Source organism: Pelophylax lessonae (genome assembly GCF_965119305.1).
Source record: "Pelophylax lessonae genome assembly, chromosome: 7".
NCBI lineage: Eukaryota > Metazoa > Chordata > Amphibia > Anura > Ranidae > Pelophylax > Pelophylax lessonae.
Genome location: NC_138774.1, coordinates 16,712,788 through 16,739,575, shown reverse-complemented (window position 1 = coordinate 16,739,575; position 26,788 = coordinate 16,712,788). Strand labels below are relative to the sequence as shown.

Below are 26,788 nucleotides of genomic sequence, written 5' to 3'. Positions count from 1 at the left end.
CCGCGAATTGACGTGCCCGTACGTTGGTTTGGAGAAGTGGTTGTAGCGGGATGATCTGCAGCTGCAGGCATCAGCCCGGTACCGATTTTTAGAGCCGGCGGTTGGCTTTCAGAAGATAACAGCCGATGCGGCTTGGGTGCCGATGCGGTTCGGGAGCTGCTCGGCCGTTATCCCAGAGAGCGGGAAGGGACGACCCCCCCAGGTCTCCCATCCAACCGGGAGACCCGAGCAACCAAACGGCACATCCGCCAGCTGGCCAAAGACCTGAACAAAGGCGGATTCGGCTTTGATCGGGTCTCCGATGTAGTAACCCCCGAAACGCCACTTCCGGTTTACTCGGCGGCTAACAGTGCCGAATTTAAAAATCTGTCAGTTGATTTCAGCATTTTGAATACTTTGAAATGCAGTGGAGGGGTCTTTTAGATGATGGTGATGGTAATAATGGTGATGATGATAATAATAATAACACAAATAAAATCATAATACTAATAATAAATATTACTAATAAATGATAATCATAAGCATGGTGATGATGATGTAATTATAATAAAAATAATAATAAAAGATGATAATATGGATGATGGTGAGAATGGTGAGGATGATGATGATGATGATAATAGATAATGATGATATGGATGATGATAATACTATTAATCATAATCCTAATAATAATAATAATAGAAGATGATGATGATATGGATAATAATGGTGGTGATAATAAAAATAATAATAATAAGAATAACAGATGATGATAATAATGATGATAATAATAATAGACCATGATATGGAGGATGATGATAATAATAATAGATGATGATATGGATGATGATGATGATAATAATACTAATAATAATAAATGATATGGTTGATAATGGTGAGAATGATGATGATGATAAAAATATTAATAATAAAAAGATGATGATGATATGGATGATGATGATGATAATAATAACAGATGATATAAATGAAGATTATGATAAGGATGATGATGGTGAGAATGGTGAGGATGATGGTGATAATAGATAATGATGATATGGATGATGATGATAATAGATAATGATGATATGGATGATGATGATAATAATAATGATACTAATATGGATAATAATGGTGATGATAATAATAATAAGAATAACATGATGATAATAATGATGATGATAATAATAATAGACCATGATATGGAGGATGATGATGATGATGATGATGATGATGATGATGATGATGATGATGATGATGATGATGATGATGATGATGATGATGATGATGATGATGATGATGATAAATGATATGGTTGATAATGGTGAGGATGATGATGATAATAAAAATAATAATAATAAAAAGATGATGATGATGATAATAATAATAGATGATATAAATGAAGGTTATGATAAGGATGATAATGATGATATGGATGATGATAATAATGATAATAATAATAATAGATGATGATATGAGTGAAGATTATGATAAGGATAATAATGATGATATAGAGGATGATGATAATGATAATAATAAATGATGATATGAATGAAGATTATGATAAGGATGATAATGATAATAATAATAATAATAATAATAAATGATGATATGAATGAAGATTATGATAAGGATGATGATAATGATATAGATGATGATGATGATAGTAATAATAATAATAGATGATGATATGAATGAAGATAATAATGAGGATAATAATGATGATAAGGATAATAATGATGATATAGATGATGATGATAATGATGATAATAAATGATGATATGAATGAAGATTATGATGATGAGGATATGGATAATGATGATGGCTGGCTGCATTTTTTAACCATCTGTATTTTCTCCTCTAGGAAGCCTACACTCGGGTCCTGATAGGAAATATTGAGCTCAGCCAACTTGTATTCCCACCAAGGGCATCGGGTAAACTCATGTGTATTGATCCCTACTCTATGTTCTGGAAGGATAACAAACACTTTGACGTGTTACAGGAGTTGATGTGTATTTTTTTTTTTTTTTTTTTTTTAGGATTATCCCTCATCCATACATTCTACAATGCCCCCCATACTCATTGTGCATCCCCATGTGTGTCCCCCCGAGTACACTCCCATTGGGATAAACAGTCCATTTGGCATCCAAAATCTCAAACTGTGTGCCGGAAATACTGATAGCAGCAGCTGCTTCAGAAATGACGCACTGATCTGATACTGATACAGTGGGTACGGAAAGTATTCAGACCCCCTTAAATTTTTCACTCTTTGTTATATTGCAGCCATTTGCTAAAATCATTTAAGTTCATTCTTCTTCCTCATGAATGTACACATAGCACCCCATACTGACAGAAAAACACAGAATTGTTGACATTGTTACAGATTTATTAAAAAAGAAAAACTGAAATATCACATGGTCCTAAGTATTCAGACCCTTTGCTGTGACACTCATATATTTAACTCAGGTGCTTTCCATTTCTTCTGATCATCCTTGAGATGGTTCTACACCTTCATTTGAGTCCAGCTGTGTTTGATTATACTGATTGGACTTGATTAGGAAAGCCACACACCTGTCTATATAAGACCTTCCAGATCACAATGCATGTCAAAGCAAATGAGAATCATGAGGTCAAAGGAACTGCCTGGAGAGCTCAGAGACAGAATTGTGGCAAGGCACAGATCTGGCCAAGGTTACAAAAAGATTTCTGCTGCACTTAAGGTTCCTAAGAGCACAGTGGCCTCCATAATCCTCAAATGGAAGACGTTTGGGACGACCAGAACCCTTCCTAGAGCTGGCCGTCCGGCCAAACTGAGCTATCGGGGGAGAAGAGCCTTGGTGAGAGAGGTAAAGAAGAACCCAAAGATCACTGTGGCTGAGCTCCAGAGATGCAGTCAGGAGATGGGAGAAAGTTGTAGAAAGTCAACCATCACTGCAGCCCTCCACCAGTCGGGGCTTTATGGCAGAGTGGCCCGACGGAAGCCTCTCCTCAATGTAAGACACATGAAAGCCCGCATGGAGTTTGCTAAAAAACACCTGAAGGACTCCAAGATGGTGAGAAATAAGATTCTCTGGTCTGATGAGACCAAAATAGAACTTTTTGGCCTTAATTCTAAGCGGTATGTGTGGAGAAAATCAGGCACTGCTCATCACCTGTCCAATACAGTCCCAACAGTAAAGCATGGTGGTGGCAGCATCATGCTGTGGGGGTGTTTTTCAGCTGCAGGGACAGGACGACTGGTTGCAATTGAGGGAAAGATGAATGCGGCCAAGTACAGGGATATCCTGGACAAAACCCTTCTCCAGAGTGCTCTGGACCTCAGACTGGGCAGAAGGTTTACCTTCCAACAAGACAATGACCCTAAGCACACAGCTAAAATAACGAAGGAGTGGCTTCACAACAACTCCGTGACTGTTCTTGAATGGCCCAGCCAGAGCCCTGACTTAAACCCAATTGAGCATCTCTGGAGAGACCTAAAAATGGCTGTCCACCAACGTTTACCATCCAACCTGACAGAACTGGAGAGGATCTGCAAGGAGGAATGGCAGAGGATCCCCAAATCCAGGTGTGAAAGACTTGTTGCATCTTTCCCAAAAAGACTCCTGGCTGTATTAGATCAAAAGGGGGCTTCTACTAAATACTGAGCAAAGGGTCTGAATACTTAGGACCATGTGATATTTCAGTTTTTCTTTTTTAATAAATCTGCAACAATGTCAACAATTATGTGTTTTTCTGTCAGTATGGGGTGCTATGTGTACATTCATGAGGAAGAAGAATGAACTTAAATGATTTTAGCAAATGGCTGCAATATAACAAAGAGTGAAAAATTTAAGGGGGTCTGAATACTTTCTGTACCCACTGTACTTTATTAAAAAATATTTACAGAGCTATTTGTCCTGTAAAACTGCATGTACATTCATTCTGTGCCAAAATCGAATGCCATTTGGCTGTTTTTTCTCCAAGGTGGAATGTTATTAATTCAAAAAGAATAGAGTTAATAAGGAAATAATAAATAAATAAATAAAAATACACTAGTGTTGGGCAAGCACTTCCGACCGGGCATAAGTTTGGCCGAACATCGCCTGTTCGGCGAACACCTGAATTTGCAGCGAACATCCTGCTGAGCGCCTCACAATGCACTGAACGCTGCACAGTGCATTCTAAGCCCTGATTAGCTGAAGCAATGCACCTGAGATCTGGTTCAAGGCATTGCCCAATCAGGGCATAGTGAATAGTTGCTGGTTAAGGAGGGGGCCGGGATGACGGCCACTGCATCCTTATCAAGAGATGAGCATTCAGCTGAGATGGGCCTCTCCACTGACAGCTGCTTAAAAAAACATTGCCAGCAATACAAAAATGCCTGGGGCTCCACTGACCCCTGGGTGGGACCTTCTGTCTCTTGACTCCTGGCTGGGGCTCCAATGACCCCTGGGTGAGACCTCCTATCTCTTGACTCCTGGTTGGGGCTCTACTGACCCCTGGGTGAGACCTCCTGTCTCTTGACTCCTGGCTGGGGCTCCATTGACTCTTGGGTGAGACCTTCTGTCTCTTGACTCCCTGCTGGGGCTCCACTGACACCTGGGTGAGACCTCCTGTCTCCTGACTCCTGGCTGGGGCTCCACTGACCCCTGGGTGAGACCTCCTGTCTCTTGATTCCTGGCTGGGGCTCCAATGACCCCTGGGTAAGACCTCCTGTCACTTTACTCCTGGCTGGGGCTCCACTGACCCCTGGGTGAGACCTCCTGTCTCTTGACTCCTGGCTGGGGCTCCACTGACCCCTGGGTGAGACCTCCTGTCACTTTACTCCTGGCTGGGGCTCCACTGACCCCTGGGTGAGACCTCCTGTCTCTTGACTCCTGGCTGGGGCTCCACTGACCCCTGGGTGAGACCTCCTGTCACTTTACTCCTGGCTGGGGCTCCACTGACCCCTGGGTGAGACCTCCTGTCTCTTGACTCCTGGCTGGGGCTCCATTGACTCTTGGGTGAGACCTTCTGTCTCCTGACTCCTGGCTGGGGCTCCACTGACCCCTGGGTGAGACCTCCTGTCTCTTGATTCCTGGCTGGGGCTCCAATGACCCCTGGGTAAGACCTCCTGTCACTTTACTCCTGGCTGGGGCTCCACTGACCCCTGGGTGAGACCTCCTGTCTCTTGACTCCTGGCTGGGGCTCCACTGACCCCTGGGTGAGACCTCCTGTCACTTTACTCCTGGCTGGGGCTCCACTGACCCCTGGGTGAGACCTCCTGTCTCTTGACTCCTGGCTGGGGCTCCACTGACCCCTGGGTGAGACCTCCTGTCACTTTACTCCTGGCTGGGGCTCCACTGACCCCCTGGGTAAGACCCCCTGTCTTTTGACTTCTCGCTGGGGCTCCACTGACCCCTGGGTGAGAGCTCCTGTCACTTTACTCCTGGCTGGGGCTCCACTGACCCCTGGGTGAGACCTCCTGTCTCTTGACTCCAAGCTGGGGCTCCACTGACCCTTGGGTGAGTCCTCCTGTCACTTTACTCCTGGCTGGGGCTCCACTGACCCCTGGGTGAGACCTTCTGTCTCCAATATTGGAGCTGTTTTCAAACTGTAAGCCCTGAGATATCCTCAGGACTTAGTATATAAGGACCCTGTACACCTGTGCACTCACACATGCTGCAGGCATTCACTAAAATCCAGGCACAGGATTAAAGGTTCTGTCCCACCCAAGACACTTTGGAACCTTCAATCTCCAGGCCCCTATCCAGGTTTACAGAATCCAGAAAAAGCCCAAATCACAGCTGTAACCTCTCATTAAAGTGGTTCTAAAGGCTCAAAGTTTTAAACACTTCATGCATTCTTTGCATGAAGTTAAAAACCTTCTGTGTGTAGCTCCTGTGTGTCCCCCGCCCCCTCCCCAGCACCCCCCCCATTCTTGCCTGAGCCCCCTCTCGATCCAGCGATGTGCATGAGAGCCTTGCCTCTCCAGGGTCTCTTTCTCCTCATTGGCAGAGAGAGAAGTGGGTGCCATTGGCTGTCAGTCATCACCAGTGAGCCAATGAGGAGAGAGGGTGGGCAGGGCCGAGCTGTGGCTCTCAGTGTTTTATGAACACATAGAACAAGGTTTGAGAGCTGGCATGCACCAATGCCCCCATAGCAAGCAGCTTGCTATTGGGGGCACTGGTCAAGGGGGAGGATACAAGAGCACCAGACGGGGACCTGAGAAGAGGGTGATCCGGGCAGCTCTGTGCAAAACTATTACACAGAGCAGGTGTGTATAACCTTTTTTTTTGTTTAAAAAAAAAAAAGCTGAACCCTTAATTCCACTTTATTGCGAATTCTGTGTCATTTTCCCCTACATTTTCCCAGTAGCATGGCCTCGCACTGTCACAATAAAAACTACAACCCATCAGATGTGTTATGTGGGCGCACTGCATGGAAAGCCTTGACCCAAATAAGAAGGTGTAACATAAATTATGAGTTGATAACCCCTTGGATCTTTCCTGCCTGTCATGATAAATAAGTAAAGGAAGTATTTTGGGAGGGTAACAGCACATCTTAGATGCATCAAAAGCCACACAGGAAGCCCAGCCATGAGTCCGCACCCTCCTGGGGCCATGAATGGTGACCACATCTCTGATAATGATCTGCTTTTCTTGGCAGGAATTAACATTGAATCGATAGCCAGGCGCGCCCTGTGGGAGGCAGGTCTGAATTTTGGGCACGGAACAGGACACGGCATTGGAAATTTTTTCTCTGTTCATGAATGTAAGTCATAAGTTGTTTAAATGGCACGCTCGTTTTGGTTTTGTGTGGATACTGTGAAGCTGAATCTATATATCCTATGGAGATGGTTCCTGGGATATTGTCACCAGAATTCCTGATCATGTCCGTCTGTTGTCCTACTCTTTTCCTTTTCAGAGTGTCTCTCTCTAAAAAAGTATGACTATCAGCACACAGGCTTATTTCTATGTATAATTTACTATTCAATAAGATCCTACTGCTATTGTGCTTTGGGTACATACAGTGCATCCGGAAAGTATTCACAGAACTTCACTTTTTCCACATTTTGTTATGTTACAGCCTGTGTTGTATCTTGGCCTAGGCCAACAAGGCCCAGGCCTAGGGCGGCACTTTGCAGGGGGGCAGCAAAAATGTTGGCACTAATAAGCATTCACTGATGGGGCTGAATTGATATGCTGCACTAATGGGCTGCACTGATGGCCACTGATGAGGCTGCAATGACTGCCACTGATAAGGCAGCATTTATGGCCACTGATCAAGATGCACTGATATGCTGCACAGTGGTGTAGTGGTTAGCACTTTCACCTAGCAGCAAGAGGGTCGCTGGTTCGAATCCCAACCTCAACACTACCTGCCTGGAGTTTGCTTGTTCCTCCTGTGCCTGCGTGGGTTTCCTCCGGGAACTCCGGTTTCCTCCCACACTCCAAAGACATGCTGGTAGGTTAATTGGATCCCATATAAAAAATTTTTTACCCTACTGTGTATGTATGTGAGTTAGGGACCTTAGATTGTAAGCTCCTTGAGGGCAGGGACTGATGTGAATGTACAATGTATATGTAAAGCGCTGCGTAAATTGACAGCGCTATATAAGTACCTGAAATAAATAAATAAAATAAAAATGGGCAGTAATGAGGCTGCACTGATGAGGCTGAACTTATGGAAACTGATGGGGCTGCACTGATGGGCACTGAAAAAAATGGTTGTAGTCTGTGGTTTACAGATAACAGGGCGGGTCATAAACATGAAGGGGTGTGGCCTTTACAGGAAGGGGTGGGTCATATTTAAATTAGGGGGTGCCCAAGTTTAGTCAGGCCTAGGGCAGCACAAAACCTAAATACACCACTGGTTACAGCCTTATTCCAAAATGGATTAAATTCATTATTTTCCTCAAAATTCTACAAACAATCCCCCCCATAATGACAACGTGAAAGAAGTTTGTTTGAAATCTTTGCAAATTTATAAAAAAATTAAGAAAAAATCCCATGTACATAAGTATCACAGCCTTTGCCCTATACTTTGTTGAAGCACCTTTGGCACCAATTACAGCCTCAAGTCTTTTTGAGTATGATGCTACAAGCTTGGCACTCCTATTTTTGGGCAGTTTCTCCCATTCGTCTTTACAGGACCTCTCAAGCTCCATCAGGTTGGATCGGGAGCGTCGGTGCACAGCCATTTTCAGATCTCTACAGAGATGTTCAGTTAGGTTCAAGTCCAGTGGCGGCTGGTGCTCAAATTTTTTGGGGGGGCGCAAAATGAAAAATGTAATAGGTATTGCTTCGTGGCAAAAAACGTGGTAAGAAATTGCGTGACTTTGAGGTCATGGTACAGGCATGGCACAGATGATGGTATAGGCATGGCACAGGTCATGGTACAGGCATGGCACAGATAATGGTATAGGCATGGCACAGGTGATGGTACAGGCATGTCACAGGTCATGGTACAGGCATGGCAGAGATCATGGCACAGGTCATGGTACAGGCATGGCACAGGTCATGGTACAGGTCATGGCACAGGTCATGGTACAGGTCATGGTACAGGTCATGGTACAGGTCATGGTACAGGTCATGTCACAGGTCATGGTACAGTTCATGGTACAGGTCATGGTACAGGTCATGCCTTGCACAAAAAAATATTCACAGGCAAGGATATTGCATCTATTAAAGCGGAGTTCCACCCAAAAATGGAACCTCCGCTTTATGGAGTTCTGACCCCCGACATGCCACATTTGGCATGTCATTTTTTTGGGGGGGGAGCGGGTACCTAGTTTTGGCAGGTACCCGCTCCCACTTCCGCTCGGAGCGCCGCGGCGCCCTGAACGGAAGTTCTCCTCTCCCCCTCCCTCCCTGCAATCTTCTGGGACACGTCAGAGGTCCCAGAAGATTGCCGGCCAATCACGGCGCGCAGCGCGACTCGCGCATGCGCAGTGGGTACCCGGCTGTGAAGCCGCAAACGGTGACAGCCGGGTGCCCACAGCAGTGATGCCGGCGCCGAGGGAGAGGATCGAGGCTTCCATCGCTGGACCGTTGGACAGGTGAGTAAATGGCTGGAACTCCGCTTTAAGATTGCACCTAAATTAACCATTTATCAGATAACTAAGAAGGAGAGAGAGGTTTAATTGTTGTGAAGAAAGCTTCAGGGTGCCCAAGAAAGCCCAGCAAGCGCCAGGACTGTCTCCTACGGTTGATTCAGCTGCGGGATCTGGGCACCACCAGTGCAGAGCTTGCTCAGGAATGGCAGCAGGCAGGTGTGAGTACATCTGCACGCACAGTGAGGAGAAGACTTTTGGAGGATGGCCTGATGTCAAGATGGGCAGCAAAGAAGCCACTTCTCTCCAGGAAAAACATCAGGGACAGACTGATATTCTGCAAAAGGTACAGGGATTGGACTGCTGAGGACTGGGAGAAAGTAATTTTCTCTGATGAATCCCCTTTCCCATTGTTTGGTGCATACATAAAAAACCTTGTGCGAAGAAGAAAAGGAGAGGGCTACCCAAGTCCTGTGCCAACAGTAAAGCATCCTGAGACCATCCATATGTGGTGTTGCTTCTCAGCCAAGGGAGTGCGCTCACTCACAGTTTCGCCTAAGAACACCGCCATGAATAAAGAATGGTACAAAAACATCCTCCGAGAGCAACTTCTCCCAACCATCCAAGAACAGTTTGGTGAGGAACAATGCCTTTTCCAGCATGATGGAGCACCTTGCCATAAGGCAAACGTGATAACTAAGTGGCTTGGGGAACAAAACATCAACATTTTGGGTCCATTTTGGGTTCATGGCCAGGACACTCCCCAGACTTTAATCCCATTGAGAACTTTTGGTCAATTCTCAAGAGGCGGGTGAACAAAAACCCCCCACAAATTCTGATATTGCAAGAATGGGCGGCCATCGGTCAGGATGTGCCCCAAAAGTTAAATCAACAGCATGTTGGGGGGAATTGCAGAGGTCTTGAAAAAGAAGGGTCAATACTGCAAATATTAAAGCGGAGTTCCACCCAAAAGTGGAACTTTCGCTTTAGGTAGTGCTAACCCCCTGACATGCCACATTTGGCATGTCATTTTTTTGGGGGGGGGGGTGGGGCGGGTACCTAGTTTTGACAGGTACCCGTTCCCACTTCCGCTCGGGGTGCCGCGGTGCCCTGAGCGGAAGTTCTTCTCTCCCCCTCCCTCCCTGCAATCTTCTGGGACATGTCAGAGGTCCCAGAAGATTGCCGGCCAATCACGACGCGTAGCGCAACTTGCGCATGCGCAGTGCGTACCCGGCTGTGAAGCCGCAAACTGCCACAGCCGGGTGCCCACACTAGTGATGCCGGCGCTGGACAGCAGAGAGGGAGAAGAGCGAGGCTTCGGGCGGCCGCATCGCTGGACCGTTGGACAGGTGAGTGTGTTAGGCTGGAACTCCGCATTAACTCTTTGCATAAACTTCATGTAATTGCCAATAAAAGCCTTTGACATTTATGAAATGATTGTAATTATACTTCAGTATACCATAGTAACAACATCTGACAAAAAGATCTAAAAACACTGAAGCAGCAGACTCAACAATTTAGGCCATGGCTGTACTGGTCTGTACCTCCTGCGTGTCACTTACCACAATATTTCCATTTACCCAACTATCATTTACTGCCTCCGAGAACATATTGTACAGAATACAGATACATGATATACTTTGATATTTCTCTTGATGTCCTCTCTTGCAATGTTCTCAGACTGAGTCCCCTGATTGGTATCACCATCGTTGTAGTATATACTGTATCTATTTCTTTGACACATTTAGTTTTTAACCTTTTGCTGCCTGCAGCACATTTAGCCCCCCGTTTTCCCCGGTGCAATTTGTCATGCAGTTTGACAGTTTCAAATCGCATGACAAATCACACCCCATTGTCAGAAATGAAACGGTTCAAATTGCCACGATTTATGTCGCAGCGACTTTGAAAAGGGTTCCTGCACTACTTTTTGCCTGTTTTTATTGCGACTTGCATAGACTTCTGTTAATCAGTTCTGGACCGGAAGGATTGGCCCCCTTAGCCACTTAAAGTGGAAGTAAACCCTCCTATTGTTTTCAAGCAAGGAAGCTGCCATCTTGGCCTTTGTTTGATCTTCAACTGCCATGATGCTGCATATGTGATCAGTTATGATACCAGCCATTGGATGGTTTGACAGTTGGGTTGAGAGCACAACCAATGGGAGTGTTACATTTCCGGCACATGCCAGAAATGTAACTGTTTTTTCAAACAGTTAAATTAATGGGTTTACTTCCTCTTTAAGCCCCGGAGGATTTTCCTGCTGAAAGACAGGGCCTATTTTTCGATTCGGCACTGCGTGATTTTAACGGACAATTGCGCGGTTGTGCGACGCTGTACCCAAATTAAATTGACGTCCTTTTTTTCCCACAAACAGAGCTTTCTTTTGGTGGTATTTTATCACCTGTGCGATTTATACTTTTTGCGCTATAAACAAAAAAAAAACGGCAATTTTGGAAAAATATATTTTTCACATTTTTTTATATGAAATTCCAAAAAAAAAAAAATGTAAAAATCTGAATTTTTAACATTTTAGGCCAATTTGTTTTCTGCTACATATTTTTGGTAAAAAAAATCACAATATGCGTATTTTGATTGGTTTGCGTTTACTAAGGGAAAGCAAAACTAGTAATGGTGGCGATCTGCGATTTTTTTTTTTTTTTTCGCGGGACTGCGACATTGCCGCGCACAGATCGGACCCCTAACTAAAATTTTTGACACTTTTACCAGTGACATTACTACAGTAGTCAGTGCTATACAAATGCACTGTTACTGTAAAAATTACACTGTCAGGGAAGGGGTTAACTTGGAGATCAAGGGGGTTAAATGTGTCCCTAGGAAAGTGCTTCTAACTGTAAATGGGCGTGGCTTGTGATGTAACCACAGAGACATACGATCCTACATAGCAGGATTGCATTGATCTCTGCAGTTACACCAGGGATAATGACAGGCGGCTGTGTTTACATCATCTGCCTGCCTTTCTCCCTCTCCAGTGGGAGATCGCGAGTGGCCGGTGGACATCGGAGCCACCGGTCACTTGCGAGGTGATTCCCGTGAATGAGCGGGGCGGGAGCGCGCCTCCGGCGGCACGCGCTCGCCCCCTGCAGGCTCCTGGGCGAGCGACGTAGTACTACGTCGCTTTGCCCAGGAGGGGCTGACTGCCGCAGTAGATATACTGTGGGCGGTCGGCAAGCGGTTAATGACCAGGCCCTTTTTTTTGCGATTCGGAACTGCGTTACTGTAATGGACAACTGCGTGGTCATTCAACGCTGTACTGAAAAAAAAATTGATGTCCTTTTTTCCCACAAATAGAGCTTTCTTTTTGTGGTATTTGATCACCTCTGTGATTTTTATTTTTTGTGCTATAAACAAAAAAAAGACAATTCTGAAAAAAAAATAAAAATTCACTTTCTGCTATATAACATTCCCAAAATAAAAATGTAAACATTTTTTTTTCATCTTTTTTGGCCAATTTGTATTCTGCTACATATTTTTGGTAAAAAAAAAATCACAATAAGAGTATTTATGATTGTTTAATGCAAAGGTTATTGCGTCTACAAACTAGGGGAAAGATTTATGTAACTTTTATTTATTTATTTATTTTTTACTAGTAATGGTGGCGATCAGAGATTTTTAGCGGGATTGCGACATTGCAGCGGACAAATCGGACCCCTAACTGATATTTTTGACACTTTTGGGGGGGACCAGTGACATTACTACAGTAATCGGTGTTAAAATATGCACTGTTACTGTAATGACACTGGCAGGGAAGGGGTTAACCTAGTGGGTGATCAAGGGGTTAAATGTGAGCCTAGGGGAGTGTTTACTAACTGTGGGGGAAGGGGCTTGTGAAATGATCATAGACCTGTGTTCCTATATAGAAGGATCACAGGAGCTCTCTGATCATTCCAGAGAGAACAACGGTCGGCTGTGTTTACTACAATGTCCTTCTCTCTCAGCGGGGAATGATCGTGGGTGCCCAGCAGCAATCACGACCGCCGGCCTCATGCATCAGCATACCCGCTGCCTAGTGGGGTCCGGAGCGCGCGCTCACCCTCCAGCACCACCACACGCGTGACTGACGTAGTTCTACTGCTGACTGCTGACAAACTCATGACAAGGTTCATGTAGGTTGCTGCCTGCTTCTGGGTTTTCGGGTGCATGGCCAAATCATTGGCTGAAACCTGCTGACAAACTCATAACAAGGTTCATGTACGTCGCTGCCTGCTTCCGGATTTTTGGGTGCAATCACAGAACGGGTCACTAGTGGGCACATGCACACGAAAACCTGGAAGCAGGCAACAACGTACATGAACCTTTTCATGAATTTGTCAGCAGGTTTCAGCCAATGATTTTGGCTGAAACCTGCTGATCAGCTGTGTCCAATCACATTACAGAGTTCTGTTCAAACACACAGAACTCAAGTACAGAGAACAGCGATCTGGCTTTTTCTTCTCCCTAAAAAGCAGGGAGAAAACAGAATGCGGACCATGTGAAAGGGGCCTTAGTTAGTGACAGACTGCCCGCCACACTATCACAGTCACACGATAAGCCCCTGATTACCACCATTGTTACTATAGCATCTATAGCTGTGTAAATTTCAGTATCTATACCATAATTTGTAGGCGCTATAACTTTCACACAAACCAATTAATATACACTTATTGGGATTATTTTTTTTTTTACATGTTATATTTACATTAAAACATGTTATAGAATACATTTTGGCCTACATTTATGAAGAAATTAGATTTTTTTTTTCTATTATCTAAAAACAGTTTAGTGTCCCAGAGCAACCACAGTGGGGGGCCTCCATCCCTAAATATGTATACAAAAAAATATAAAAAGGAGGTCATGGGACTTTGAGTGAGGCCACCCACTTTACCAAAGTAGATATATAGAGTACATATATTAACAAGTTGATTAGAGAAATTGAACAATATAGCATTTTTTAATTTATTTTATAATTTTTTTGTATAGATTTTTTTATTGGTTATGTTTTATAACAGAAAGTAACAAATATCAAGAGTTTTATTTTTCAAAATTTTTGGTCTTATTTGCTTTCATAATAAAAATTAAAAAAAGTTCTGTTTGTGTGAAAAAAATGATATAAATTCAAGTTGCATACAATGTTGCATGACTTGCATGAGCAATTGCCAGTTAAAGTAGTGCAGTGCTGGGTAGCAAAAAATTCCCCGGTCATGAAGGGGGGTAAACACCTTCAGGAGGTCAAGTTTTTAAGCAGTCTAAGAAGAAAACAAAAAAATAGAATGCTCCATGAGACCATTGTAATTGGTGCTTCCTGTAATATATATCTGTAAAATAAAGATACAATAATATTAAAAATAAAATTGACACCCAAAACATTGTACTGTAATTTCACATCAAGCTACATGCCATTAACAATGGAAACAATGGAAAATTCTGGCAGGAAATAATTCAAATATTATGCTCTGTCCTGAATATGCCTGTACCTTTGACCCCAGAAACCTGTTTGCTGGGTATATTAGATGAAATAACATGGTCTAGATATCACAAGATAATGCTTAGAGAAACGCTGTTTAAGGCAAGGAAAACAATCACAGTTAAGTGGATTCAAGTGAAGCCCCCTGCTGTTAAGAACTGGATAAGAGCGGTAAATCAGATTTTACCATTTGAGAAAGTATTGTATATGCATAGAGGATGCTCAACGAAGTATAATAAAATGTGGGATAATTGGTGTCAATCAACAATACCCAATGGTTGAATATAAGGAGATAACAAAGAGGATATAGAGGGATGCACATACTATGATGAGGTAATAAATCTATGATTGCAATGGAGCAAGGGGTTGGGGCACACCGGGACAACGGCGATCAGAGATTATGAATACTAAGTAAACAGATAATTATTTGGATATTGTATAATTTTTTATTATTTAATATTGTTTTGTCCTTTTGTTGAAAGGACGTTTGGAATGTTTGTAATAAAAATAATTAAAAAAAAAACAATGGAAACCCTTTATACATTTTTATTAAAAAAAAGTCAAACTTTCAAAGAAAATATTATTAAATTCATAAATTGGCTCCATCTGTATAATAATAATAATAATAATAATAATAATAATAATAATAATGAACTAAAAAAAATAACTATCTTCATTGTAATTTCCCAACTCTAGGGCCGGTTGGATTGCGGGCTGGGAATATTGCTTTTACCAAAGGAATGTTTACATCAATTGGTATGGTAACACTTAATATTTTTTTATTACTATTACTTTTAACTACCTACGTGAAGTTAGATTTTCATGTTAATTTTTTATATTGGCGCTATTCCTGTGTTAGCACAAAGTTTAATTGTGAAGCCAAACTTTTACCCTTTTATGGCAAGAGATCATGGAATCTTTGATGCTCAGTAAATACAATAAATTAGTGTTTTGTATTTACTATTTAATTCATATGTATATCAAAGGTGTGAGCTTTAATCTGCATATAGCTTGACTTAAAGAAACCTTACAAGGTTATTTTTTAAATAAAATGTATTCCTACTGTATATATAGAAGTATCCTTGATTAACCTTAAATTAACCCTAATCAGCCCTAATTAAAACTACTTACTTCCCTTTCCCTTTAGGCTCCATTCACATATAGGCGTTTCGTATCGTGGGCAGAATTGCCGAGATTCTGCCCGTTATCCCCAAACCATTGCAAGTCGCGGGACGCCTGTGCGATTCCTGTAACTTGCAATGGCACCCCAAACGCGGCGCGATTTTGCCACGTCTGTCGTCTGACTAATCGCGGTAAAATCGCGCTTACAGAATCGCGTGACGCCTGTCGCCCCAAAAGAAGTACAGGAACTTCTTTTGGGCGACAAGTGTCCCAAAATTCTGTTTGCACAATTTTCATTTTACATAGAATGCAAGAAGGTAAAACAACTTGAGCCTATAGAACCACTTTAAAATGTTCCTGGGATCTACCCTTTACACCGAAAACACTATTTTTCAGTTTACTCAATTAAACATTTGTTTTTCTCCCTCTGCAGAACCGGGCTACTACCATGAAGGATATTTTGGTATCCGTATCGAGGACATTGCGGTGGTGGTGGAAGCAAATACAAAGGTTTCCATCTATTTTTTTTTTTTTATTTTTGTAACTATGATATTGTTGTTTAGTGAATTGATTTCAAGTTTGCAAGGGGCAAATACAAATACATTTTAGGTATAGCCAGAGGCCCGGAGCGCTGAAATACCTATCGGTACGCCTACATTTTTTTCAAGCTTTATTTCACAGCAAAATTGGCAGATTCTCAACTGGCAAAATTCCCCTGAAAATTTCTTTTAATTTCGCAAAATTAGACTGAAAAAGCAAGTAACTTAAAGCTGTTTGGGATAATCACACAACATTTTTTTTTTGGTATGGTATGTGACAAAACAAAATAAAATGTAAAGAAAAATGCGCTCAAAGAAAAATAATGAACAGCTTATATTAACCACTTGCCAACCAGCCGCCGCAGTTATACGGTGGCAGGTTCCCGCGAATCACCGTACCTATATGGCGGTTCACGGGAGCAATCCTGGGGGCGTGCAAATGTTTTTTTTTTTTTTTTTTTTTTTTTTTTATTAGACAGGAATTATTCCATTATTTTATTTATTTATTTCTTTTTTTAACCACTTAAGCCCCAGCCCTATTTCGGACACTTTTTGTTTACAAGTTAAAATCAGTATTTCTTCCTAGAAAACTACTTAGAACCTCCAAACATTATATATAATTTTTTTAGCAAAGACTCTGGAGAATAAAATGGCGGTCATTGCAATATTTTTTGTTACGCGGTATTTGCGCAGCGGTCTTTTAAACGCCATTTTTTTGGAAAAATTACGAAAAATCACATTTCGCTGCATTTAAAAAAAACTAAACAGTAAAGTTAGCCCATTTTTTTTTTTTTGTATATTGTGAAAGATGATGTCACGCCGAATAAACAGATACCTAACATGTTACGGTTTAAAATTGCGCACACCCGCGGAATGGCGACAAACTACAGTCAATAAAAATCTCCATAGGCGATGCTTTAAAATTTTTTAATGGTTACCAGTTTAAAGTTAGAGTGTAGCTCTTTTTTTAAATTATTGCTCACACTCTGGCAATTGCGCTGATACCTCACATGTGTAGTTTGAACAGCGATTTAATTTGCGGCGCGACTTCCATATACGTTTTCTTTTGTGCGCGAGCTAACGGCGACAAGGGCGGCTAAATTTTTTATTTTTTTCCTATTTATTTATTTATTTATTTATTTTTTTTTAATTTTAACACAGGTTTTTTTGAAAAAAAAAAAAATCTGATCACTTTTATTGCTGTCACAAGCATTGAAACATCCCTTGTGACAGCAATATGCAGTGACAGGTACTCTTTATGGAGAGATCGGGGGTCTAAAAGACCCCAAACCCCTCCACTGCACTTCAATGTATTCAAAACGCTGAAAACTGCATTTTTGAATACATTCACTTTTTGATACTGCCGCCTTTAGCAGCCGAGTAACCCGGACGTGACGTCATGGACGCCGCCTCCGGGTTACGTCATCGGAGACCCGATCAAAGCCACTTCCGGCTTTGATTGGGACTCCATCCAGCCGGCGGACGCGCCGGCTGGTTGCTCGGGTCTTCCAGTGGGACGGGAGACCCGGGCAGAGCCGTGGAAGGCATCGGGAGGGGTCGTCCCCTCCTGCTCGCCAGGGTAACAATCGAGCGGCTCCCGAGCCGCATCGGTCATTACCGCCTGAAAGCCGACCGCTGGCTTTAAAGAGGAAGTAAACCCTCCTCAGGAAGTTGTACCTATAGGTAAGCCTATGATAAGGCTTACCTATAGGTACTGTAAATATCTCCTAAACTTGCACCGTTTAGGAGATATTTACCTTTAATGGAGCCAGTGACGTCACTGGCGCATGCGCTCTGAAGGAACGGCTGATCGTGCCGTTCCTTCAGAGCCCCGTGCCGTGACCGTCGGCTCCCGCGCGCGTGCGCGGGAGTGACGTCACCGCGGCTCCGGCCAATCAGATGGCCGGATGCCGCGATCCCGGAAGACGGGCGACATGTCATGTCGCCCGTCATACAGGTAAGAGAGCGGCACGGCGGGGGCTCGTTCTAAGGTAAGTATTTCATAATGAGCTAGTATGCGATGCATACTAGCTCATTATGTCTTTCTCTTGCAGGTTTTAAAAAAAAAAAAAATTTTTAAAACGAGTTTACAACCTCTTTAAAAAACGGTACCAGGATGATGCCTCTAGCTAGCTAGAGGCATCATCCCGGTAGAACCACGCAAAGTAAGCCAATGTAGGTCTACGTCGCTGGTCGTAAAGTGGTTAAAAAACAAAATAAAATGTAAAAAAAAAAATGCACTCAAAGAAAAATAATTAACAGCTTATATTAACCACTTGCCGACCAGCCACAGTAGTTATACGGTGGCAGGTGCGAATCGCCGTACCTGTATGGCGGTTCGCGGGAGCAATCCTGGGGGTGTGCAAATCTTCTTACATGAACATTGATTCCCATTGAAGTCTGTGGGAGCCGAACAGGAAAAAGTGCTATTTTTTTAGGCTTAAATGTAGTATTTGGCCATAAAAGGGTTATGGGGGTCCAGGTGCTGCCCTGGGGGACACGTATCAAAAAAAATGTTTTTTATTTAAAACAATCATTTTTTCAGGATCAGTGATTTTAATGATGCTTAAAGTGCAACAATGAAAATGAAAAATTCCTTTAACCACTTGCCTACCAGCCGCCGCAGTTATACAGCAGCAGGTCGGCAGGTTCCCATAACATTTTTTTTTTTTTTATTATATGTAATAAAACAAAATAAAATGTTAATAAAATGCACTCAAAGAAAAATAACAGCTTATATTAACCACTTGCCGACCAGCCGCCGTAGTTATACCTGTATGGCGGTTTGTGGGAACAATCCTGTGGGTGCACCCGCACACACTCGCCAGCGGGGAAGCCGATTCACAGGGCCAGGCACCAGCGATTGCTCCCCGTGAAGAGAGAATGGCGGTCTGCTGTTGTAAACACGGCAGACCGTTGTTCTCTCAGGAATAAATACAGAACTTCTGTGTTCCTCCTATTTTGGAACACAGGTCTCTGTATTGATTTCACAAGCCCATCCCCCCCACAGTTAGAGAACACCCCCTAGACTCACATTTAACACTTTGATTAACCCCTTCCCTGCTAGTGTCATTAGTACAGTAACAGTGCATATTTTTTAGCACTGATTACTGTAGTAATGTCACTGGTCCTCCCAAAAGTGTCAGGGATGATTCTGATGTTTCTTTCTGGCACATAGATTGTGGAATTTGGGAAGTTTATAAAATGATTCTTCAGAATTTCCAACGGAGCGATGTGCCAGAAAGAGACATCAGAATCGTCGCTGTCGTCATTTTCCGTACCTGATGACGAATTTTCCCACGAATCGCTATCGCTCAGTTCTTCAAGTAATTCCGTTTCCAGTTCGTGTAAAGGCGCTTTTGCGCAAAAAGAATGCTTTTTGGACGTCATGGTCGTTCTCGATTTTCCAGGCACAAAGCACAGGCAGGGCACTGGAAAAGTCACCAGGTGAAATCCTGTGGTGAAATGGGATGATACAGTGTAATCCGTTAGGATCACAGCTTTGTATCGTCATTTGGTGTATTTACATTTTTGAATTTGCCGCCGGTTCCACCCCCCTGCGTCGCAACGCTTGCAGGGAAGGGAACCGGAAGACAGGTGCCGGCATCAGCCGAGCACAGAGCGGGAGGACGGCGGGAGGACGGCGGGAGGACGGCGGGAGGACGGCGGGAGGACGGCGGGAGGACGGCGGGAGGACGGCGGGAGGACGGCGGGAGGACGGCGGGAGGACGGCGGGAGGACGGCGGGAGGACGGCGGGAGGACGGCGGGAGGAGGATGGCTGGAGGAGGATGGCGGGAGGATGGCGGGAGGATGGCGGGAGGATGGCGGGAGGATGGCGGGAGGATGGCGGGAGGACGGCGGGAGGACGGCTGGAGGACGGCTGGAGGAGGACAGCAGGAGGATGGCTGGAGGAGGACAGCAGGAGGATGGCAGGAGGACAGCGGGAGGATGGCAGGGGAGGACAGCGGGGGATCGCAGGGGAAGGTGAGTTTTAAAATCTAAAACAGATTTCCATGCACAACAATGTACCGCTTTTAGCACAGAAATCCTGACATAATCAGACCGCCAGGGAGGGTAAAAGCCACAACTGATGCATTTATAATCACCTTCACAGCTCTCCTCAATCTGTCCTTCATTGTGACCATAGGAAAAAACTAGTGTGGGAACTTACAGGGAGCAATGATGTCACCCACATCTGTTCAGCGAGTGGCCACTATGTCTGAGCAATGCATCATGGTAGGAGGTCACATGCTTCCTTATACCACATATTGGGGGGGGGGGGGCTGCAATGGAACAAGAACTGGCAGGGATGTAATGTGAAGGTAAGCATAAGTGACTGTCTGGGTAAGGGTGGTTAAAAAAGCTCCGTCACTTTGCCCTGAATGCCATATTTACCATTTGACCCTAACTAGTTGCAATAATATTGATACAATGTGGTTTCCCTTGCACTATGTGTTGTGTAATTGATTCAACCATAGAATGAACTCACTTCTATATCTCCATTGCAGTACCTTTTTGGAGGAGAGAAATATTTGACGTTTGAGAAGGTGACTTTAGTGCCATATGACCGAAATTTGATCGACACCAGTCTAATGACAGATGTGCATGTGAGTTGACAAAAATAATAATAATAATAGTTACAATAATACATTGTAGCCAAGTTGTTAAGCTCTTATTTACCTGCAGTAATAATAATCATCCACTAGTTGTCTCCCTTGAGCTTCACCAACACCAAGGACAAATTATTATTAGTATTATAATATAGGATTTATATAGTGCTGACGGTTTACGGAGCACTTTACAACTTAAGGGTAGACAGTACAAATACAATACACTTTAAAGAGGACGTAACCCTAAAAAAAAAAAAAAAAAAAACATGTAAAGACAAAGGGATAATGAGCTAGTATGCATCGCATACTAGTTCATTATGAAATACCTTAAAACGAAGCCCTCGCAGTGCCACCCGCTCAGCGACAGGGTGGCCGACATGTCCGGCCGTCTTGCTTGCTTGTTCGCGTCTTCCGCCCATCTGATTGGCCGGTGGCGCAATTACATCACTCCCGCGCACTTGCGCGGGAGCCGCCGTTCACAGCACAGGGTTCTGAAGGAACGGCACGGGTGGCCGTTCCTTCAGAGCGCATGCGCCAATGACGTCATCGGCTGCATGCACTGTAAATATCTCCTAAACGGTGCAAGTTTAGAAGATATTTATAGCACCTATAGGTAAGCCTTAATATAGGCTTACCTATAGGCAAAAGACTTTTAAGTGGGTTTACAACCACTTTAATACAGTAGGAATCAGAGGGCCCTGCTCCTTAGAGCTTACAATCTAAGAATGATTATTACATACTATGTCTTGTTTTTAAAATACATATTAGATAGTTACATAGTTAGTCAGTTTAAAAAAAGACACAAGTCCATCTGGCTCAACCAAAAGAAAACAAAAAAAGAAAAAAAAAGAAAACCCAACCATACAATCCCATATACATAATCCTATACTCGCAGTTGATCCAGAGGAAGGCGGAAAACCCCTGCAAAGTATGATCCAATTTGCTCCAGCAGGGGAAAAAATTCCTTCCTGATCCCCCGAGAGGCAATCAGATATTCCTTGGATCAACTTTACCTATAAATATTAGTACCCAGTTCTATTATGTTTATTTAGGAAAGAATCCAGGGCCTTTTTAAAGTAATCTACTGAGCTGGCCAGAACCCCCTCTGTAGGGAGTCTATTCCACATTTTCACAGCTCTTACTGTGAAGAAACCTTTCTGTATTTGGAAACTGTATCTGTGAAGACCTTAAAGTGAATAACTCAATACTAAGTTCACTATATGGACCTCTTATGTATTTATGCATGGTGATCATATCCCTCCTTATGTATTTATACATGGTGATCATATCCCCCCTTCTGTATTTATACATGGTGATCATATCCCCCCTATGTATTTTCACATGGAGAGATCATATCCCCCCTTATGTATTTATACATGGTGATCATATCTCCCCTTATGTATTTATACATGGTGATCATATCCCCCCCTTATGTATTTATACATGGTTATCATATCCCCCCTTTTGTATTTATACATGGGGATCATATCCCCCCTTATGTATTTATACATGGTGATCATATTCCCCCTTATGTATTTATACATGGTGATCATATCCCCCCTTATGTATTTATACATGGTGATCATATCCCCCCTTATGTATTTATACTTGATGATCATATCCCCCCTTATGTATTTATACATGGTTATCATATCCCCCCTTTTGTATTTATACATGGTGATCATATCCCCCTTATGTATTTTCACATGGAGATCATATCCCTCCTTATGTATTTATACATGGTGATCATATCCCCCCTTATGTATTTATACATGGTGATAATATCCCCCCTTATCTATTTATACATGGAGATAATATCCCCCCTTATGTATTTATACATGGTGATAATATCCCCCCTTATGTATTTATACATGGAGATCATATCCCCCCTTATGTATTTATACATGTTGATCATATTCCCCCCCTTATATATTTATACATGGATATTATATCCCTCCTTATGTATTTATACATGGTGATCATATCCAGGGCCAGCCTTAGGTGTTCAGGCGCCCTGTGTGAGCTAATCCTGTGGCACCCAAAAACCACCACATTTTCTTGCACCTTTTTTTGCACTTTGACTTTTCTTTTATATGATCACTAATAACTTAGCCCCCTTACATTAGAGACCCCCCTTACATCAGAGACCCCCACAGAGCTCCTCTTACATCAGAGAGCCCCCCTTACATCAGAGATGCCTCCTTACATGAGAGACCCCCTTTACATCAGAGCCCCCCATGCAGAGCCCCCCTTACATCAGAGACCTCGCCACACAGAGCCCCCCTTACATCAGAGACCCCCCACACAGAGCCCCCCTTACATCAGAGATCCCCTTCAGAGCCCACCCTTACATCAGAGACCCCCCACAGAGCTCCTCTTACATCAGAGACCCCCCCACAGAGCCCCCCTTACATCATAGACCCCCACACAGAGCCCCCTTACATCAGAGACCCCCCATACATCAGAGACCCTCCCCATGCAGAGCCCCACTTACATCAGAGACCTCGCCACACAGAGCCCCCTTTACATCAGAGACCCCCCACACAGAGCCCCCCTTACATCAGAGATCCCTCACAGAGGCCCCCCTTACATGAGAGACCATCACAGAGCCCCCCTTACATCAGAGACCCCCTTACATTAGAGACGCCCACAGAGCCCCCCTTACATCATAGACCCCCACAGAGCTCCCTCCTACATCAGAGAGCCCCCCCTACATCAGAGACCCCCACAGAGCCCCCTCTTACATCAGAGACCCCTCCCCCACAGAGCTCCCCCTTACTTCAGAGACCCCTCCCCTCACAGAGCCTCTCTTACATCAGAGACCCCCCACACAGAGCCCCCCCCCTTACAGAGCCCCCCCTTACATCAGAGACCTTACTTACCTCAGTAGGGAGGCACACGCTGTCTGCAGCTTTTCTTTTTTCTTTAAACTTCCTGCCCACACATCCCTGGGGAGTGTGGGCGGGGAGGGAGGAGGAGAAGAAGGGGCAGGAGGAGGAGGAGCTGACGATCTCTCCTCTGGCGTCCCTGCAGAGAGGAGGGACCTGTCGGCGGCGACGGATCGGAGGATGAGCTGTGTGTGCACAGCCGCACATCGGGAGGTAAGCCGCGGCCTGTGTTGACCCTGTCCAGGCCGTGGTCGCTGCTTACCTCCCGCTGTGCGGCCTGATCATCTGCGAGCTGTGATGGCCGCACGGTGCCCCTGTTGCCCATGGCGCCCTGTGCGGCCGCACAGCTCGCACACCCCAAAGGCCGGCCCTGATCATATCCCCCCTTAACCTCCTCTTCTCAAGAGAGAATAAATTCAGTTCTTGTAACCTCTCCTCATAGCTGAGCTCCTCCATGCCTCTTATCAGTTTGGTAATAAACAATAGTGTAGCACTCCTTGCCATTAAATCTATTACAAGAAAGTTTTACCAGCTCTGCTGCTAGAAGCAAAAGGAGTTTTTTTGTTTTGAGATCAGAATTTCTTCTCCAAATAATGATTAGAATAATTGCATAATTTTATATACAGTATAGGATGAAGTGATACCTTGTATTAGTTATGGTGAGCCGCAGTCTTATTGATGAATTTATTTATTAATATATTTGTATTTGCTTCAATAGCTCAAGCATGTAGACCAACACTACAAGAAGATCAGACAGATCATGCTGCCAGAGCTGCAGAGACAGGGCCGCCATGAGGAGTACAAGTGGCTGGAGAAGAACACGGAGCCCCTGTCCCCGGGGACAATTGTGACGGCCTCTCTGGGTGTACTGTCCGCATCTCTCATCGTCAGTCTGTTCCTCCAGTAAACAGGAGCCTGACACCGACACCATGGCAAGCTCACTGCGCCGTACCTTACCAGGACTGACTTCAATCAGATCTTTTTTTGGTCCAAAATGAATGCAAAAAGACAAACTAATAAAGTGACTTTTCTATTATATTCAGTGCTCCTTGTATCACATGTCTGTATCTTTTTTTTTTGTTGGGGGGGTCGTAGAATTAAAGCCAACTCCTTCTATCAGGAATCAGCAGAATGACCAGATCTGTGTGGCCACACTCTGGGACCGTACTCTGTATGCTTTAGGTGAGATTTGTTGGCAGTGAAACAAAATCCATCCAAACACCATTACACAGCGAACATGAGGTAGGAAAAATATGGGATAAATCCCTTAACCTGCGCAAACTGGAAAAATAATAACTTTAATATAGAGCAGCCTGTTGTATGGCTAACCTTAGCCTATGCATAGTGAATCAATTAATTAGCAACGTTTGACATCATCAAATGTAATAAATTAGCAACATCTGATATCATTACATGACCCCTGATGATGGCAGACTTTGCTGACGAAACGCGTTGGATAGGCCTTGCGTGACACGTCACTTTCAGCATCTTTTGGAGCCCAGGTGGAAGGCAAACCGGTGTTCCTGCTATTTTAACAGGCCTTACTTTATCGTCTTCACTGTAAGTGTAGTTTTATGCGCTTGATTTAATGAATTTGATATACTGCACTATGAGAGGCATCTGCTTTTCCTTTCCCATATGAACTGGAATCACGAGGGTTCAATAAACACCAGTGGCTGTTGCGATTGACCCCTGTACCTGGTATAAGGACCAAAGAAAGTGGTATTGATTATTTGCCTTGTATGACTGCCTAATGAGGGTCATTTAGTTCTGGTTAGGAGAATGCGTGCCTTAATGTTGGTGAAAGAAGACACAGGAATATTTACTTATTTATGGTGGAATTTATAAGAAGGTTCACACTTGGTTGGAGACACCTGCTGGCTGTTTTATGGACATTGCACTTTTATAGACTTTGCATCTGTGACGGTACTCACCGTCACTGGGAGTGAAAGACAGATACTTAATGGTTTGAATTGCTTCAAGTGGGACAGTAATACTTGTCAGCTGTTTGATTCTGAACATGTTCATTGAAAGAGCTAATCACATTGGCTTCTGTTCCATATCCTTCAATGTCAGACAGGCTTTCCCTATTGTTTGTGTATTGAGATAATGTGTATTTCATGTACTTCAATGCAGGGGACAGACAGACTGTCATTGGCAGTCTTGTTCTATTGTCTGTTTTGAGGTAAGGTGTGTATTGTGTTAAGTCTGCCTGTCCCATTGTTAAATGTTAATGACCTCACATTGTTCTGTCCAGATGGCTAGATAATTATTTTGGGTTAATTCTGTTTCTGTATACAATTTCATCTGCATATGCTAATGTAATCAGGCAGAGGGGAGGGATTGTGTACACAGTATGGGAGTGACTGAGTGTAAAACTGATTTGATTGGATTGTGAATTTCATGTCCTGTTCGCCACAAGGTCCGCCTGGGCGGTAACCTTGTGGGGGAAAACCTTGAGTTCTACTTCACCCTCAATCTAGAGTCCTGTCTCTTATTGGGGGAATCTGCTACAAGGGATTGCTATGCTCTTCATACTCCCTTAAATAATCACTAAGCTCTTGTAAGAGCTTGTTCCTGTTCCTGCTCCACTCTCTGGGGAAAGAGAGGTTCACCCACTGGAACCTGGAGCCTTGTCGTAGGTCCAGGGTGGGTAGGAGACGGCGAGACCCCAACCAAGCTGCAGTGGTTCATGGGGTCTGCGGTGGTTATGGTGTCTGGTGGAGTGCTTGGAGCCCTCAGGAAGCTCTAGAAGCATCCGTCAATGGAGGTACCCACTCGGAGTGCCAGTTGATCCATTACAGCATCTATATATGATTTTATTTTACTTCAATTTTTTGAATAACTGCACCTGTATATGCACTTTGATTTGTATATTTGCTTACTAATTTTTTGGGAGTGTGGTTAATAATTAATTAACTATGAAACTATAGTTGAACAAAAAAAACCCAGTGACAGAATATCTGACTAATCAACCTAACAATCAGAAGCCTAACTAACAACTAACTACTGTATATATATCAGGGATATTGAACTAACCACTTGCCAACCGCCCCATGTATATATACTTCATGGCGACAGCTCCTACAGGCGAAATTACGTACCTGTACGTTGCCTGTTACTTCGTGGTTTGCGGTGCGCACCCGCCGATCGTTCCTGACAGAGGCAGAACAGGGGGGCT

General features: G+C 43.7%; 1 protein-coding gene across 2 annotated transcripts in view; it reads left to right on the top strand.

Annotated features, from left to right (window-relative positions):
• LOC309560091 (xaa-Pro aminopeptidase 2-like) overlaps positions 1–24,526 on the top strand; it is a 109,012-nt gene extending 84,486 nt beyond the window's left edge. Inside the window, exons 16-21 of one of the 2 annotated variants that reach the window (XM_082263612.1) lie at positions 1,841–1,910; positions 6,604–6,708; positions 15,144–15,203; positions 16,003–16,079; positions 20,618–20,716; positions 24,326–24,526. In XM_082263612.1, coding sequence (XP_082119738.1) covers positions 1,841–1,910; positions 6,604–6,708; positions 15,144–15,203; positions 16,003–16,079; positions 20,618–20,716; positions 24,326–24,514 — 600 coding nt within the window. In that variant the 3' untranslated portion in view covers positions 24,515–24,526. The remainder of the gene's footprint in view (positions 1–1,840; positions 1,911–6,603; positions 6,709–15,143; positions 15,204–16,002; positions 16,080–20,617; positions 20,717–24,325) is intronic. The other variant, XM_082263613.1, reaches the window with a different exon arrangement.
• The last annotated feature ends 2,262 nt before the right edge of the window (positions 24,527–26,788 follow it).